This window comes from Malaclemys terrapin, chromosome 8 (genome assembly GCF_027887155.1).
Source record: "Malaclemys terrapin pileata isolate rMalTer1 chromosome 8, rMalTer1.hap1, whole genome shotgun sequence".
Taxonomy (NCBI): Eukaryota; Metazoa; Chordata; order Testudines; family Emydidae; genus Malaclemys; species Malaclemys terrapin.
Window position 1 is genome coordinate 110,389,445 of NC_071512.1, and position 18,586 is coordinate 110,408,030.

Here is an 18,586-nt window from a genome sequence, read left to right on the forward strand (position 1 = left end):
ACACTCCGAGCACAGGGCATGCACTCAGAGCACGCACATGCTGCAGAATGTGTTTTTTAAAATCATACATTGTAATTGGCTTTTGCACTGCCAGCCATGCAGAAGGAAAATACCACAACTGGACTGGACGTGGGTAAGAAAACTAGACGCTCAGCAACAATGTGGGCACTCACCAGAAAGCTGAACTCAGGGGAATCCATTCTCATGTACCAGAGCACCAGTTGTCTCCTTAGAGTTCAGGAGGGAATTCCATTGCTATTCAGCATGGCCCAATATCCCCGTGCAAGGAGGGTTTCTTTAATTAGTTTGCTTGCTCCTGAAGAAACAGGCATAAACCATACCCTATCCAGGATTCTGGGAGCAACGGGCCCACGCTCAAAACTGGCAAATTCCATGCTCTTGAGATAGCCCAGGACACTGACGTCCTCATGGCAGGTCAGGGAAAACACAGGCACCAGTGGTGCAAGACCCAGTATCCCATTCTCTGCTCCCTGAGCCAGCCAGTCCCCCCCCCCTCGAGCTGGCTTGGAGCCAGTGCCCCCTAGCGGAAGTCAAACTAAACGATCTAAGTGTCCTTTCTAGACTTACAATCTGTGTTTCTATGAAAGAGAGAGAGAGGAAAGGCTCAAGCCCCTTCCCCAAACCCCTGAGCCAGCCAGTCCCTTAGACTTCCTTTATTAACCGTAAAGCACAAGTCGTGGCACCCACTGGTCTCTGGCAGGTCAGAGAGGAGCCTGGGGCCAAGCCTAGAATATTTTACTCCTCCATGGTGTTCCAAAGGCCAGCGCTGGAATCCTTCCTCTCAGACTCCCCTGATCGCCCTGTCCCAGAGGGTCTCCAGCATCCAGGAGCAATGTTTGCACAGCTCTGTGTGCCAGTGCGCTGGCCGCATGGTGCCGGGCCAGGTCCAGCTGCACAGCGAGTCAGTTCCGAGAGCCCACGGGCAGCAGGGAAGCTGAGCAGCCACACATGAAACACTGGGGCTGGAGGTGGGGACGAGGGCTCTACATTTGGGGCTGTTTCCAAGTCTGTCCTTTACCCAGGACAAGTCTTTGTGCCTCTCTTCGGGCAGCAAGGGGCTGGTATCACATCCTTCAGCTTCAGAGAAGGCCCCAGTGTCCATGGGCTCAAGGGGAGACAGGCCTCCCTGCCCCTGTCCTCGGCCACGCACAGCGCCTGCCTGCAGCAAGGATTGGGAGAGCGGGGAGGGGCATGAGACAGGGACAGCCTGGCCCATTGGCTGGCCCTGCCACTGGTGTAGAGCTGCACTGCAGAGACCGGCAGAGAGGGCAGCAAGCGCAGGGCAGTCCTGCCTGAGCGGACTGGGGGGCAGAAGCTGCCGTTCAGCCAGGAATCTGGCTGCAGAATATGGGGGTATCATGTTAGCCAGAAACTGCCCCCAGGCAAGTTCCTACTCCAGGACAAAGGGCAGTTCCTCGTCTCCACTCTCCATGCTGGAGCAGGCCATTTACTGCATGCCCCACACGGGGCAGAGGCCATGTCCCTCCCCTGGCGTCCAAGTGCGGCAAGTCGGGGTGTGTTATTTACAGGGCTCCCAGCGCTGTGCTCCACTCGCCCTCAGGCCTCCTCCGCTGTGGCGTCGATGCCGGCGTACGTGAAGTTCTCGAATAAGGCCATGTTCACATAGGCCTGGATGGGGAGAGAGAGTGTCAGGCCTGGGGCTGGGTTAGAACATCCTGCCCCTTACTCCCTGGTCCTGGTATCAGGACCCTGGCCGGCTCCGAGTGCTGTCTGGGTGATTCCCCATGTCTAAGCGAACGTAGGTAGGGCTGAACACCTTGTAAGTGGGGTTTGGCTTTGTGCCCCTCGGCCTGAGCTAAGGCTGGGAGCTGCTCCTCTCTTAGCCAGGAGGGGGCAGTGTTCTCCCCCGAGCCCCTTGTAGTCTGGGTCTGGGCTGCGGCTCCACTTGGTGAGGTTCAGAACAGGGATTAGAGCCGGTGTTCCCTGCCAATGCCAGGCAGGACGGGGCACTGGGCAGAGCGGGACTGACCCCACAGCATGTCCCTCCAGAACAGGGCTGTCCCCACACTACGCGCCTAGTCCAGCTGTGACTGTCCCCCTGCAAAGCTTCCTGGACTCCGGCTTGGAGATGAGTCCCAAGCACGTGGCAGGGCTCAAAGCCCTGCTCCCTGGTGCCCTTCCGAGGAGAGAGGCTGCAAAGCCCCTAGGATTTCCCCAGCATCATGGCAGTTCCCGTGTGGCACAGTCAGATTTACATCATCGCCCAGCAGCTGCCAACACGGGGCATGGCCAGGGAAAGGAGCTACAGCAGCTCTGCAATCCAGCTGGTCCTGGCCACTGGAAAAGCTCATTAGAGCCCTGGAGTGGCAGTTACTGTGATGGGACTGCCCCGTAAGGCCACCCTTGCCTCCCCCTTGGGTGCAGCCCTGCCCCAGGGCCTGAGTACAGCGCTGAGGGAGGGACAGAGCTGCAGCCAGCCCCGCTGGGGCACAAGCAGACTACCTTCCTGGCCTCCAGCATCCGGATAAGTTGCATGGAGATCTGAGCGAAGGGCGGGCGCTCGTAGGGGCGGTCTCGCCAGCACTGCTTCATCAGCTCATACCTAGGAGACAGGGCACAGCAGGGCCTGTGTCAGTGCAGACAGGACGTGGGGGTGGGGGAAGCATGGGCAGGGAAGGTGGCAAGTAGCTGAGGCATAAGCAAACTGCAGTAGGAGGGATGAAGGCAAGGGACCCCAGCAGGCTGCCCTACGGCGGGTCACGGGTGGGGAGGCTGCCAGCTTTCCTGTTCCTAGTGCACAGGGATTACATCATGTGACGTAGCCCGTCCCCCAAGACACCAAACAAACACAGAGGCCGTGCAAAGAGGCCCTGGTTCCTGTGTGTGGCTGGTGCCCCATGGCCACAGCCAAGGCCAAGCCTGTTTTCCTGGTCTCACCAGGCCCAACTGGGACAGACTGGGGCAGCCAGATCCCACTTACACCTCATCATCACAGTTGCGGGGCTTCTCCATACGATATCCCTGCGGCAGTTTCTCGTAGAGCTCGGCACACGTCATCCCGCAGTAAGGAGTTCCTCCTGGGGGCAGAGCACAGCACACACACTCATAAGGACATAAGAACAGCCAGACTGGGTCAGACCAATGGTCCATCCAGCCCAGTATCCTGTCACCCAACAGTGGCCAATGCCGGGTGCTTCAGAGGGAATGAACAGAATAGGACAACTGATCGAGTAATCCATCCCCTGTTGTCCAATTCCAGCATCTGGCAGTCAGAGGTTTAGAGGCTTCCAGAGCATGTGGTTGTGTCCCAGACCATCTTGGCTGATAGCCATTAATGGACCCATCCTCCATGAACGTATCTAATTTTTTTGTAACTCAATTATACTTTTGGTCTCTACAATATCCACAGGTTTACTATGTGTTGTGTGAAGTAGTACTTCCTTATCATTGTTTTAAACCTGCAGCCTAGTAATTTCATTGAGTGACCCCCCTGGTTCTTGTGTTCCTTATTCACTGTCTCCACACCAGTCATGATTTTATAGACCTCTATCATATCCCCCCTTAGTCGTCTCTTTTCCAAGTTTAACAGTCGCAGTCTTTTTAATCTCGCCTCATAGGGAAGCTGTTCCATACTCCTGATCATTTTTGTTGCCCTTCTCTGTACTTTTTTCAATTCTAACACATCATTTTTTTAGGTGGGGCAACCATTTATCCCTTTCCTAGTGGTTCCTAACATTGCACATTGAGCAGATATTTTCAGAGAATGATCCACAATGACTCCATGATCTCTTTCTTGAATGGTAACACCTAACTTAGACCCCATCATTTTATATGTATAGATGGGATTATGTTTTCCAGTGTGCATTACTTTGCATTTATCAATATTGAATGTCATCTGCCATTTTGTTGTCCAGTCACCCAGTTTTGTGTGATCCCTTTGTAATTCTTCACAGTATGCTTCAGATTTAGCTATCCTGAGTAATTTAGTATCATCTGCAAACTTTGCCACCTCACTCTCTACCCCTTTTTCCAGATCATTTATGAATATGTTGAACAGCACTGGTCCCAGTACAGATCCTTGGGAGACCCCACCTTTTACCTCTCTCCGGTCTGAAAACTGACCATTTATTCCTACCCTTTGTTTCCTGTCTTTTAACCATTTACTGATCCATGAGAGGACCTTCAACTGCTTAATTTCCTTAAGAGCCTTTGGTGAGGGACTTTGCCAGAGGCCTTCTGAAATCCAAGTCCATTATATCCACTGATCACCCTTGTCCACATGTTTGCTGACTCTCTCAAACAATTCTAATAGATGGGTGAGGCATGATTTCCATTTACAAAAGCCATGTTGACTCTTCCCCAACATATTGTGCTCATCTAGCAGTCTGATAATTCTGTTTTTTACTATAGTTTCAACCAATTTGCCTGATACTGAAGTTAGGCTTATGGGCCTGTAATTGCCAGGATAGCCTCTGGAGCCTTTTTAAAAAATCTGCATTCCATTAGCTGCCCTCCAGTCATCTGGTGCAGAAGCTGATTTAAGCGATTGGTTACATATCACAGTTATTAGTTCTGCAGTTTCATATCTGAGTTCCTTCCTTCAGAACTCTTGGATGAATATCATCTGGTCTTAGTGACTTATCATTGTTTAATTTATCATTTGTTCCAAAACCTTCTCTATCAATGCCTCAATCTGGGACAGTTCCTTAGATTTGTCACCTAAAAAGAATGACTCAGGTGTGGGAATCTCCCTCACATCCTCTGCTGTGAAGATCAATGCAAAGAATTTATCTATCTTCTCAGCAACGGCCTTATCTTCCTTAAGTGCTCCTTTAGCACCTCTTTTGTCCAGTGGCCCAATAACTATTCGGCAGGCTTCCTGCTTCTGGTGTACTTTAAAAAAAACTGGTTAGTTTTTGCTAGTTGCTCTTCATATTTGTTTTTGGCCTGCCTAATTATACATATACACTTGTCTTGGCAGAGTTTCTTTCTATTTTCATCAGTAGGATTTGACTTCCAATTTTTAAAATATGCCTCTAATCGCCTCTATTATTCTGTTTACCCATGATGGCATTTTTTTGGTCCCCTTACTGTGTTTTTTTATTTGGTGTATACATAGAGTTTGAGCCTCTGTTATGATGAATTTAAAAGTTTCCATGCAGCTTGCAGGCATTTCACTCTTGTGACTATTTCAGTTTGCAGGTCCCACGCCACACACCACCCCTGTGCAGACTCTGCCATACAAAACCAGAGCTGCCCAGGCTCCAGCCACACTCAGACCACACCAGCCAGATTGTGGCTGAGGCTGAACCAGCCACCTCCCTCAAGGGGACACGCAATGGGTGGGCTCTCCCCCCGCCTCCCTGCGCTGCCCACATGTATCTCCCTATAATGCTCCTTTCAGCTCCATCACTTTGGAAGGCATTTGTTGCTGGTGGGTTGTGTGTTTCCTGAAGAGACCTGGACAGGCAGTGCCCGCTGGAGCCGTGGCAGGAGCTGGGCCAGTCCTAGGGTGCTGTCGCGGGTGCCCACAGACTCAGAACCCACAGCACTGGGAACATGTTCAACACTGGATTACTGTCGGGACTGGCCTGACTCGGGACAGGCTGGCTCAGGGGTTAGAGCTCTAGCCCAAGATTCAGGTTCATGTCCCTGCTCCATGACAGCTCCCTGCATGACCGTGGGCAAGTCACCTGGTCTCTCTGGCACAGATCCTCCAAGGCATGTAGCCATTGGCTGTACTGAGAGCCAGGGTCCGTGCCTCTGTCCCCATTTGTACCATGGGGATAAATCTGCCCCAGATGGTGCGGCACTCAGACACTATGGCGGGGCAGCCACACATCGAGAGACGTCACTACGCTGACCTAAGCCCAGGTGTAGACGCCGCGAGGTCGATGGTGACCCAGCGCCCGCCTCTTGAGGGAGTGGCTCTAAAGCAGCGGGAAAGCCCTTCCGTGGCTGTCGCGAGTGTCTCCAGGACAGTGCTGCAGCTGGGCTGCTGGAGCACTCAGAGCACGTCTACGCTATGACTCAGGCGCCAAGGCCCAGAGGAGACAGCTCAGTGGAGACCCTATGCCAGCTCCTCGGCATGTGAGTTACTCCCTTGCCCCAATGGGTGCTTGGATCTGAGGGACCCTCCTGGCTGGCACTGCCGTGCCATCGCACCCTCCGCTGGGCAGCGCTCAATGAGGCATGTTCACGTTCCTCACTGCCTCACTCGGACAACATTTCTGACATGAGCCAAGAGCTCCCTGCCAGAGCAATGGGAGGGAGGGCCAGACCAGCTGGGCACACCTGTGCCATGCCTGCAGGACCCACAGGTAGAACGGATCAACCCAGGATGAGCCACCTGGGCCGGTACTTACCCAGGCTGACAATCTCCCACAACAGCACCCCAAAGGACCACCTGAAAGAGAGACAGCGCTTGGGTCTCCAGCAGTGCCTCCCTCCTGGGCCCCCTCGCCCAGTTCCAGCATATCTGTCTGCGGGGTTCACTCTGGGACAGGAATGGGAGGGGCTGGGACTGCACCAGGGGTGGGGGCTGGGAAGATGGAGGCACTGGAAATGGGGACAAACTCTTCAGAGCTAGGACTGTGTCCTGCTGGGGCTGAGCAAGGCCAGCGCAATGGGGCCCTGCTGTAACAGGAATCCCTGGCTCTGAGCACAGCGAGCCTGGGCTGAGTGGGGGGATGGGCTAGAAGCTGGGAACAAGGCACGGGGAAGGTGTAGGAGCAGTAGCCCCTCCGGTGTCAGCAGGGAGGGTCGGCTAACCCCCTTCTGCATTGGCAGAGAGCTAACCCCACAGACCGGGGGCAGGACTCACACATCGCTCTTGGTGGTATACACGCTGTAGTTCAGTGACTCGATGGCCATCCAGCGAACTGGCAGGCGGCCCTGGGGAAAAAGACTCACGGTAATAAGCAGGGTAGTGGGGAAATGCCCCCCCCCCAGTCATGGAAAGGGGGAGTAGGAAACAGCCACTCCCAACCCAATCAGGGGGGAGGGATAGCTCAGTGGCTTGAGCATTGGCCTGCTAAACCCAGGGTTGCAAGTTCAATCCTTGAGGGTTCCATTTAGGGAACTGGGGTAAAAATCTGTCTGGGGATTGATCCGGCTTTGAGCAGGGGGTTGGACTAGATGACCTTCTGAGGTCCCTTCCAACCCTGATATTCTATGATACAGGTGTCACCCACCACTGAGTGGGGAAAGCCAGGGTAGGGAACAGCTGCCCCCAATCCAGGCAGCGGGAGCCATGGGTAGAGGGGGGTTCACGGCCTTGCTGTGGGACAGAAGAGATCTTGTACTAGGACAGGGGCAATTACAGTAATTGTCCCTAGAGCTGCTGGGTTCGGGCATTGCAACCTAGGTCTGCCAAGGGCGCAGTGGAGAGCCCCTCACTCTGGACTCACCATGGTTTTCTTCACATAGACCTCCTCCCCTCGGGAAAGGCCAAAGTCGGCGATCTTGGAAGCCAGGTTCTCCCCCACCAGAATGTTCCTGGCTGCCAGGTCCCTGTGAATGAACTGAGACAGCCATGGTCAGTGAGGGCTGGGCCTGTGTGACCCCTCCTGGAGACAAGCTGGCGGGCCCCAGCTCGGCACAGCCTCCTGTTACTCCCAGAACAGGGACCAGCTTTGGTGACAGGTGTGTGGGGGTGGGGGCGATGCAGCATTCACCCTCTGGGACTCTGCAGCTGGGAACGGGAAGGTGCCGGCGGGCCTTAGCCTCGGCGCTTTGGACAAAGCTGTTCTGCTTCTGGTCCAGCCCTCATCCCTGGGCACAGCTGGGCCCCCGCTACTGCTCCTGCAGTGGATTCTGATCCGCTCCCCTGGATCCTGGGGAGTCTCCCCTGGGCCAGCTGGCTGGGCAGAGGGCAGCCAAGCTGCTGGTGGGTTCAGGGAGCCTGGCCAGGAGGCAGCAGAAAGGAGCCTGGACTCAGCAGCGGTGGCTCCAAGTCCCTGGAAGTCAACGTGCTGCACCTAGGACTGCCTGGGCTTTGGGGCAGCTCTAGGAAGAGGAGACTGGGGGCCTTTCACACCCAGCACTGGGGCGTCATGGGGCGGCTAAGCATGGGAGGGTGCTTCAGCAGGGCTCGGGGGGTGCCCGGCTCCCCGCATTCTGGGTCAGAGCATGGGTAGGTCAGCTGGGCCAGCCACTGAGCAGCAGAGCTGCTCTCTGAGACAGGAGCAGGCAGGGCCATGGCGCCAGCTCCTCCATTCCCGTGCCCCACGTGCAGAACACGTCACAGCCAATCAGAACGCAGATGGGTGGGAGAGCCCTATACTCATTGGCTAGTTTGCCCCAGCTCTGTGTCTTGTTGGTGGCAAGTGACATGCTGGGGCGTGGTAACGCTACCTCACCGCAGGCAGGCTGGGCTCCATGTCGCTGGGTCACAGAGCGGTGGCCATGGCTGGCGTGTTTCAGGGAGAGCCTGGTGCCAGACGCCTCAGCTCCTGGTTCTGATACACAGCTGTGCAGGCACCGGCACTCCTCCCACGCTCCTGCACACGCACCCACGTGGCTACCATGGCTGCTGGCCATGGCAGAGCTTGGCACGTGCTCAGAGCAGGCAGGGCAGGGGAGGGGACACACCTGCTTCTCGCTTAGATACTGCATTCCCTTGGCCACGTCGGAAGCAAACTGGAGGAGCTGCTGGGACGTGAGGGTAGATGCCGTCCCATGCTCCTTCGCGAAGGCCGGGTCAGTCTCTAGGACTCGGCTTTTCCGGAGGAAATCTAGCAGGTTCCCATAGGGAGCATACTCAATAGCAATGTACAGGTAGCCTGAGGGACAAAGGAGGGAGACAGGCCTTCAACATCCTGCAGTGGGTAGGGCGGGCAGGACTTCGCCCAGAGCACAGAAGAGGGCAGCGAAGCAGGTATGGGGAGAAGTGCAGGGACCCCAGGAACAGCAGGGAAAAAAGCCTGGCCCAGCCCACCCAGAGCAGCGGGGGGGGGGGGAGGGGGGGTAGTTCCCACCTTTGTTCTCACAGGCCCCCAGCAGGTTGATGATATTGGGGTGGTGTCCCAGTTTGCACAGCACCTCCAGCTCCCCCGCAAAGTCCCGGTGGTCGTTCTCTGAGGCAAACTCTGAAACAAGCCAGGAACAAACGCTGCAGTCCAGGGGCCCAGGCCACAGACACCCTCCTGTCCCCAGCCACCCCCCTCTGCAGTCCCAGTCCCGAGACACCCTCCCATCGCCAGCCACCCCACTCTGCAGTCCCAGGCCTGAGGCTCCTGTCCACAGCCACCCCCCTCTGCAGTCCTGAGGTACCTCCTCCACCCCTCGGCCAGGTGTGACTCTTAAAACAAGGCAATTGGCACCACACCCCCGGCAGGCGCAAACCACCAGCACTGGCTCCCATCCCCCGTGGCACCCTCCTGGGTGGGTGCAAACCTCCATCACCCCCCCCGCCCGTGAGACACCCTCCCACGTGGGTACAAACCTTCAGCACTGCCCCTCCACCCCCCGTGGGTGCAAACCACCAGAAACCCTCTCCCCCGAGGTGCTCTCCTGGGTGGGTGCAAACCCCCATCACCTGCCCACTCCTGAAAAATCCTCTCGGGTGGGCACAAACCATCACACACCCCCCAGGTGTCCACGCTGTTCCCATTCAGATAGTGTTTGGGGGACACACATCGGGCACTTCTCAGATTTGGACTTGGGCCCCACGGAGCCCAGATGTGGGGCCTTCAGGCAGCCCTGTGAGCTCTGGTGTTGCTCAGTATCTCAGCTGCTCGAGGCTGAGTCTGTCCCAGTACCTGGAGCAAACTCCAGCTTGGGCCCTGGGGCCCAGCTCAGGGTGCAGGGATCCCTGCCAGGATGTGTACATTGTCCTTAATCCCCTTGCCATTCATCCTTCCCTCCTGGGCCCCAAGCAGGCACAGGCTCGCTCACCTTTCAGCATCTTGATGGCTGCATTCATTTTCAGGCCGTCCTTTTTGATCATTGCCCTGATGACCTGCCCGAAGTTCCCCTCTCCAATCATATCCTCAAATTTGATGTCCTCCCACTCCAGGATGGGGTAGCTGAGGGGCTCAGGCTGGGGCTTTGGCCGGCGGGTCAGGGTCAGGGTCCCTGAGTTGAACTGCAGGATGGTCTCTTCCCCCTGACAAACAGGTAAGGGGGAAGTTAAAGATTTCTGGCCCCCAAGGAACCCAACACCGTGGTCTGAGCAGGGCTGGGGGTGATGGTGTGTGTGCGCGTGAGGCATGCTTCACGCTGCCCGTGATGCACTAGGATTAGAGGTCGGGCTGGCACATGGGGACTCAGGGAGCCTGACTGGGGGTCTGATGAGGCAGAGGCAGAGGCAGCATTACTCACTGAGCCAGACTGGTAGGTGAAGGTCCGGCGCCGGTGAAAAAAATTCTTCTTGATAAGGAAAAGTGCCAAGAGGGCAAAAAGGATGGTGAGGCAGGTGACGGACACGGAGCCAATGATGGCCATGAGCAGCTGCTGGTCTATTCCCGAGGGCTGCATGTCCTGGCTTTGTAGTCTGGGCACCTCGCTCAAGGCACCTGCAGGGAGGGAGGGGAACAGAGGGCTCATGGCTGTGCCCGGCTCAAGGTATCAAATGCACCAACTCCAGCCCAACGCAGCTCTTTGCACTGCTCCATGCACTGGGAAAACCCCTCTCCTCCTTGGCTGAGTATTGCCCTGCAGCCCAATAGCAAAGGCCATGCAGCGAAGTGGCTGCAGCTGACCCTGGCATTTCGGGGCTCTGCAGTTCACCTGCCCCAGGTATCACACTGCACGACTGGAGCCATGACAGCACGTTCCCGGCCCTGACAGCTGCTGCTTATTTGCACCCACACATACACTGATTTGCACAAGTGTTGCATGTTCCCCATGCTGCACTGAAATGAACGATGTTCTGGAAAGGGCATTTTACTCCCCTTCAGGCTGTGCCCTTCCCTGCCCCCCAGCCCCACTGACTTATTATTTCCTTTCTCGCACCATTCCCCTCCCCTCCTGGCTCTTTTTCACCTTCAGTTTCTCTCTCGTGCCCATTTCTGCTTGGCCCTGCCTCCCCACGCCAAAGACAATGTTCCAGCCCCAGGAGCGTTGCTGTCTCCACACACCACAGCAGTGCTGCTGGGAGCAGCTCTCCTGTGGGCTCGCAGCTGATGTGGGGGTCAGTGCCCGAGCCGCTCAGTGGGTCACACACCAGCGGAGAGGTGGTTACTGGTGACACTCTGGGGCATAGCACATCACCCACTAACTAGGCTTTTTGCAGGGCTGGACACAGAGCCAAGACTCCAAAGGGGCCTGTGTGTGTGGGGTGCCAGCTGGGCTGGGGCTGCCCTGGCAATATGGCTGTGTGTGGGAGAGGAGGGAATGGATACAGGTGCAAGGCCTCCAGCTATGGTGGGGTCCAAGACGTAGGTCAGCAGAGCAGCCGGGATGAAGGGGGACTGCATACCCCACTCAGTTCAGCGCTTTCCTGGTGCGTCTCTGAAATAACCCACTTACCGTCCCCCAGGGTCTCCGCCTTCACAGGCTCACTCCACTCCCCAGGCACATGGGAGTTCGCTCGGACCCGGAACTGGTAGCATGTGCTGGCGTTGAGGCCCGGGATGGTCTTCGTGGTCTCCCCACCGCTGTCCGTGTCAACCCACTGTGGCTCACTGGCCCCACCCAGCTGCTGCAGCTCCACAATGTACTTACTGACACCCCCGTTGGGATACTCAGGGGCCTGCCAGGTGAGTTTGACGATAGTGTCCGTGAGGGGCTCTGCGTGGAGAGATCTGGGGGAGGAGGGGCCTGGGACGAGGAGAGGAGGGAAATCAGCACCACAGGTAACATCTCCAGGGTGTGAGGCACCAGGCCTGGCTGAGCCCAGCCCCCAGCCTCAGCCACAGCTAAGGAGACTCCCTGGGCTGTGCAGGGCATGGGATCATGGAAAGGACGTGTGTGCATGTGGGAGGGGGTGACAGTCAATGGGCCACAGCAGAATAAACACAGAAGGAAGAACAGTGGGATCACCCCCCAGACAGGTCCCCCCTTGACCTCTGGTGCAGAGGGGCAGGGTCGGAGCCGTACACCATGCTCCCAGAGCCGGGGAAGAGGGGTAGGGTCAGAGCTGCGCACCCCGTCCCCAGGGCCGGGGTAGAGGGGAGGGGTCAGAGCCACGCACCCCGTCCCCAGGGCCGGGTCGGAGCTGTGCACCCCATCCACAGGGCCGGGGAAGAGGGGCGGGGTCGGAGCCGCGCACCCCGTCCACAGGGCTGGGAAGAGGGGCGGGGTTGGAGCCGCGCACCCCGTTCCTAGGGCCGGGGAAGAGAGGCAATGAGGTGGGAGTCTTGACTCCTGTTTGATTTTACTGCTGAGGCTATAGACAGAGCAGACTGAGGGCTGCCTGGATGGGAGGCTGGGAAATGCCAAGGCCATATTTTTTAAATTCACACACACACGGTGACGGGTCTGCGGCGTCAAGAGGTGCAATCCCTGAGCAATGGCGTTGGGCTGGGGAAAGCCCCTAGGCTAGGCCCGGTTATTCTGGTAAAAGTGCGCCTTTGCCAATAGAGCCTATTTCACAGGGAGGAGCTGGAGTAAGACACAAGTTGAGGACTTCAATAGCTCAGACATAGGTCAGGGCCAGGGGTTTGTTACAGGAGTGGGTGTGTGAGATTCTGTGGCCTGCGTTGTGCAGGAGGTCAGACTAGAAGATCATAATGGTCCCTTCTGACCTTAAAGTCTATGAGTCTAAGCTCTACCGGCAAGAGTGCAGTGTGGCTGGTATAAGCTGTGTCCATGCTAGGAGCACCACTGCAAGAACTGTACTGGCAAAGTGCACCTAGTGTAGACGTGGCCTCAGCCTCATCTTTCTAGTCACCGCTCTTCGTCTGCACTAAATGGCAGGGCTCCCAGGGGCACTATCAGCCCTTCTCAGATGCTCCCAGCTTGCAGTGCAGGGCTGAGCCCTCAGGGCAGCGGGATGCAGTGTGCAGAACCAGCTACAGGAAATAGAGAGCTGAGGCATCAGCCGGACAGGGAGAGCAGCACATGTTTGGGTGAGCAATGGCTGCCATCCCGAGTCAGCACCAACGCTAAATAGTTAGAAGGGATGAGACAGAGGAGGCGGCAGGGTCTAGTGGATGCTGACCACTGCCTCCCTTTACCCCAGCCGTGGTATGGGACAGGACCCACAAGATAATCAATGGCTGGTCATTTTTTAAATTAAGGTTTTAATTTCTTTCTTCAGCACCACAGAAAGAGGAATGAGCAGGCTGGGTTGGGCCTGAGGTCTGTGTAGCCTACTCTCCTGTCTCTGACCATAGCCAGCCCAGGAGCTTCAGAGAACACTGTCAAAAGCCCACTGCAGGCTCATGTGGGATAGTGTGGCCTCCATGAAGGTCTCAGCCTGCTCCCTATCTGTCAGAGATTGGCTTAAGCCCCAAAGCAGGGTTTTGTCTCCCTTCCAAAAACCCTTTTACACATTAACTGTAATACCTGTGCATATTACTGATAGCCATAGAAATGTCCAACCCCTCTTTGAATCTTCCTGTATTCTTGGCCGCAATGTCATCCAGTGCCCGTAAGTTCCACAGTCTAATTACAGTATCCCAAAGTCATGCTGAATTTGGTGATTGTCACCTCTAGGGGCACTCTTACTTGACTGCAGGAGGGTTAACCTCTCCAAAGCACAGTTAGCTGAAGTGGGAGCAGTATCTCCAGTTCTGCACATGCCCCTGGGACAACTCGCTGACGTTTATTTTAAGTGGGGTGACTTGTCAAAAAGTCCCTTCTCCAAACAATAGGGAAATTCAGTGCCTCAAAGACAAACTGCATCCGTCTTGCTTGGTACTTAAAGTACTTACATGGGGAACAAATATTTAATAATGGTGTCTTCAATGTAGCAGAGAAAGGTCTAACACAATCCAATGGCTGGAAGCTGAAGCTATACAAATTTAGACCGGAAATAAGGTGTAAATTTTTACTGGTGAGAGTAATTAACCATTGGAACAATTTACCAAGGGTTGTGATGGATTTTCCTTAACTGACAATTTTTAAATCAAAATGGGATGCTTTTCTAAAAGCTTCGTTCTAGGAATTATTGTGGGGCAGGTCTCTGCCCTGTGCTGTACAGGTCAGACTAGATGATCACAATGGTCCCCTCTCATGTAACTCCAAGGAGGTTGGTGCAGTGGCACCTGGGAAGAATTGAGCTGTTGTGTCTGCAAAGAATCAAACTGGGGATGGTCAGTGCTATAATTTTAGTCCTATTAAATGACACAAGGCTAAGGAACTGCAGCAAGTTACTGGGCTTGATGCAGGAATCACCAGTGAAATTCCATGGCCTGTGTTACCTATTATTTCATAGAACTGTAGGGTTAGAAGGGACCACAAGGGTCACCTAATCTAACCCCCTGCCACAATGCAGGATTTGTATTACAATAGCAATCTGGGACGGTGGCCCTACTGTGCTAGTGCTTTACACACAGAGGGCAAGCAGTAGCCATGGAACAGGGGATTACGCAGCAGGAAGCCACTCTGGGCCAAACAATTGTGGAAGAAAGAAAAAGAGACAGTGTTTCCCTCCTCAGGCAATCGGCCGAGGGAGTCATGGCTGCAGGGGCAGAGTGACATATGGAGCCGAACTGAAAGAGGTGCTGGATAATAGTTTTATGCCTAATAACACTGGCAACTAGATACTAAGGGCTGGTCTGCACTGAGAACTTAATCAGCACAGCTACATCTCTCAGGGGCGTGGAAACCTAACCCCTGTCGATCTAGCTACCATCTCTCAGGGAGATGGATTGTTACGCTGATGGGAGAGCCGCTCCGGTAGGCACTACTTATACTGACAGTGGAGCGCTCGCTGCAGCTGTGCCGCTGGGGCGGTTCACGTGCAGACATACCTAAGACATAAAGAATAAGCCTCATGCTTCAAGATACCAGCTGATCCCTACAAGGGCCAGGAAAGTTTCCCCCCTCCCCATGTCAGGCTAAACTATTTACCTGTGCACGACTGTACCATGAGCCAGGTGCATCATGACTTTTTTGCCTCTTTCTGAGGCATCAGGTATTGGCCATTGTCCCTGAAATAAGCAGGCAGAAGAGCCCAGTGGACCAGTAGTCTGATCTTGTGTGGCAAATTCTATGGATCGGATCCCCACCAAGTGTATCTCCATTCACTTCAATGCGACTATGCTGATCTACACCAGCTGAGGAGCTGGCCCCATGTCCTTAGGACAAACAGTTCCCTCCCTTTGCTCCTGACAGTGCTGGTTCTGCAGGGGTAGGAGGGGCTGTTGGTTACCTACCTTTGCTGTTGATCATGACCTTGTAGAGGTCAGATGGAGGGCCCAGGCTGGTGCAGTGATAGACCAACACTTCCAGGCCATACTCCTTGTTGAACTCCAGGTTAGGGATGCGGGCAGAGTGCACAAACATGGAGGTTATATTCATCTCACGGACAAGCACTTTTGCTGAGTCCAAGAGACGTACAACGAACCCATTTGCTGGCTCGTAGTTATTTGGCAAGTTCCAATTAACATGAAGCGTGTTCTTCCCCTCTACAGACCAGCCTTCGATCACAGGCTTGGCTGTGGGTTCTGTTAGAGACACAAGGTGGATGAGGTAATATCTTTACTGGACCAATGCCTGTGAAAACCAGACAGCAAATTCACTGTGGGCCAGTCCTCTCTCTCCTCCCGAAGGAATGCACAGAGCCTCATGCTGCCAATCTAGGCTCCAGGGCCTGGCAGAACCCTACACTTGTATCAAGCCCTGATGCTGAGGAGGATGAGAACGCCCCAGTAAATTCAGACTAGACTCAGCATGGGCCCAGACTCTCAGATCAGTTGGAACAGAGTTGATTAAATCAGAGAAATTCCAATAAAACTGGGATTGGTCTAGTATGAACTGGACTGGACAGAATTAAATCTCATTGGATTGATTCAGAGCAGGATGAATTAGGTGAGATTCATGGAACAAATGGCTTGCTGTGAATTAAACCACACGTGTGCAGAGCCCAGGACAACAGGGCCTGATCCCTGATTGGAAGCTTTAGACACTGGTGCAGTATAAACCAATAACCAATAGCTGAATCCACCCAGCTCTAGTCCTGGCGGATCTTGGGGAGGGCAGGGCCAGGCACACCCACTCTGTAGAATTTTTATTCGGGGGATTCCTTTCCTATCTGTCCCCAGTCCCTGCCAGGCACTCACCTTGACATTCTGTCACCATGACCGCCTGCGGTCCCATGGCACCTTCCCCTTTGTCACCAGGGCGAGTCAGCTGCACCTTGACCAGGTAGGCCGTGACTGGCCGTAGGTTCATGAGTGTGATGTTTTCACTGTTGTCAACTGTTGATTACAGAGGATCCTGTTAAACCGAAGCCATGTGACCAGCAGCCTTGTTCCATCCTGTGACACAGCTTCCTCCCAAAGCCCATCGCAGGCTGAGCACTGGCAGTAGGATGTCCCCGGCTGGCCTGTTGCCTCTTCCCTCCCGAAAGCTCCCTGGGCCCAGCTGTTAGCAATGTGCAACATGGACCTGCTGGATCCCAGCGTCTCAGCCCTAGCCCATCGCCGCCTGCTACTCAGCCTGCCCCCTTTTGCTTCTAGGATTTCCCCTGGTGCTACGAGAATGCTCTGTTTGGCGAAGCTAGTACTTGGAGTGCCCAACGCCCAGTGTCTTGGGGCTGGAGCTCAGAACAGAATCTGGGTCAGCACCAGCCCTGCAACTAGAACGAGAAGCTCTTCACAGAGCAGCACATTGGATTCTGGTCATGGTGCTGCCAGGCCAACCCCTCAGGCAGCCATGCCCCACCCTGTGCCCAGGAAAGCCCTGATAGCACTCTCGGCCTTGCACAGATCGAACACGCTCCCTGCAGCATCACACGCTCTGCTTTCTCCTAAAATCCCCTGCAGAGATTCCCTGCGATGTGGCAGCCAGGGCAAGGCAGAGTGGGATTAGCTGGAGACTGGGGAGGGGACCTCATGGGAGTGCTGAGGAAAATGGCGAGGGGAGAACTGGCCAAGCGAAGCCCTCACCTGCCCTATCCTTCCCTGGCTAGGGTTGGAGTTTCTGGACCATGGGTTCTTGGCCCATGTCCAGCCAGGCACGTCTGAGCCACTGCTGCCGTCATGATGTGGCATCAGCTGTCAATCTCTACACAGCAACGGATTCTGCTGGTTTTCACTCAGCCTGGGAGGGTCTCCATAGGCTTTACTGACATGCTAGCTCAGAAGCAGCAGCAGCTGGCTCAGGCCTCCCTGGGATAGGAGTTTCCTTGTTGTAAATGGTGGCCAAATTTGAACATGACACCAAAATCGGAGCAGTAGCAAACACAGGGAGGAAAGCATCGTGGCAGAGAGACACAAGGGATCAGTCCTGCAGGCAGTGGGGCAAGAGGCAGAGCGGTTGCTCCGTGACTTTGATCCTGCCCTAAATGTCCTTTGCAAGCCGATTCCCTTACCCACAATGGATGACCAAGGCGAGGTGTTGTCCTTGGGCTTGTAGAGCAGTTTGATGGAGGTGACTGGGCCGTCACCAGAGAATCCATCCACTGGGGAAACCACAAGCTGCCGACTTTGCTTGGCCAGCAGCCGGGGAGGCCTCAGTGGCACTGGAGGGACTGTAGGCAAAGAACAGAACCAACATCAATAAACCCAACACAACCCTGAAGGAAGAAGGAACAAAGCAATGTTTAACATGGACACTTGGCCACACTGACCTGCTGGTCAGCCCTAGCATATCGCCCATGCTAGTTTCATACTACCCCTTTCCTTCGTAGTCTAGGGGGAACCCCATGATCCCAGAGTCTCTGCCGTCAGTACCGTGATGGGACATGCCTTCATCCCACTGATGCAGAGGCTAACAGGGGTTCCTGCACTCAGGCAGTACCAGCTAGGGGCATGTGCAGAATCTGCTTCACCTGGAGAAGGGGAGCTTAAAAAGGCAACAATGCTACTGCGAGTGGTGGTGGGGGGATTGCCCAGAAGGAGAGGCTGCTGGGGACTGCCAGTGAGCTCCAGTAGCCAGGGGAGCCTGGCCGGGGGACTGGCTGTCCTTTCCTCCCACCCCACCCTTGTCTGGGGGCAGACTGACACCTGACATGGGCCAGGGGCCCTGGAAGGTGGCTCCCCACTATAACCAGTGGTTAGGCCTGGGGAATGTTGCCAGGGACTAGAGGGAATTGGACTCACAAGGGACCGCAGGAGTGAACTGAACTGCCAGGAGCAATGAGATTGCCCGAGTGGCTGAGGTTCCCAGAGAGGACCCAGGGGCAAGAGAGGGAAAGATTCTATGTCCAAGACCAGGCTGAGGGTCGGCCAGCTACAAGCAAACCATGCTGGTTCCTGTAACCATGACAATGCCAATTGCTCCCCAGAAGTAGAGGGCAGCCCTGGACCTCCCCCGTGCTGCGCTCAGGCCCAGGGAGCCTGCCTTGGCCTGCGGGGAGATGGATGTCTTCGGCAGTGGAGACTCCACCTCTCTCTAGTTCAGGGGTTCTCAAACTGGGGGTCGGGACCCCTCAGGGGGACACGGGGTTATTACAGGGGGGTTGCGAGCTGTCAGCCTCCACCCTAAACCCTGCTTTGTCCCCAGCATTTATAATGGTGTTAAATATATAAAAAAGTGTTTTTAATTTATA

The 18,586-nt window shown here is 55.2% G+C and overlaps 1 protein-coding gene across 3 annotated transcripts in view; it reads right to left on the reverse strand.

Moving 5' to 3' along the window:
* Positions 1–658: 658 nt before the first annotated feature.
* TIE1 (tyrosine kinase with immunoglobulin like and EGF like domains 1) overlaps positions 659–18,586 on the reverse strand; it is a 39,267-nt gene continuing 21,339 nt past the window's right edge. For 2 of the 3 annotated variants that reach the window (XM_054037819.1, XM_054037822.1), the window contains 14 exons: positions 17,408–17,566; positions 16,155–16,292; positions 15,249–15,539; positions 11,455–11,745; positions 10,306–10,499; positions 9,880–10,090; positions 8,961–9,071; positions 8,575–8,765; positions 7,392–7,505; positions 6,806–6,876; positions 6,348–6,388; positions 2,963–3,059; positions 2,485–2,584; positions 659–1,650 (listed from right to left, as the gene is read on the reverse strand). In XM_054037819.1, the coding sequence (XP_053893794.1) occupies positions 1,579–1,650; positions 2,485–2,584; positions 2,963–3,059; positions 6,348–6,388; positions 6,806–6,876; positions 7,392–7,505; positions 8,575–8,765; positions 8,961–9,071; positions 9,880–10,090; positions 10,306–10,499; positions 11,455–11,745; positions 15,249–15,539; positions 16,155–16,292; positions 17,408–17,566 (2,081 nt within the window). In that variant the 3' untranslated portion in view covers positions 659–1,578. The remainder of the gene's footprint in view (positions 1,651–2,484; positions 2,585–2,962; positions 3,060–6,347; positions 6,389–6,805; positions 6,877–7,391; positions 7,506–8,574; positions 8,766–8,960; positions 9,072–9,879; positions 10,091–10,305; positions 10,500–11,454; positions 11,746–15,248; positions 15,540–16,154; positions 16,293–17,407; positions 17,567–18,586) is intronic. The other variant, XM_054037820.1, reaches the window with a different exon arrangement.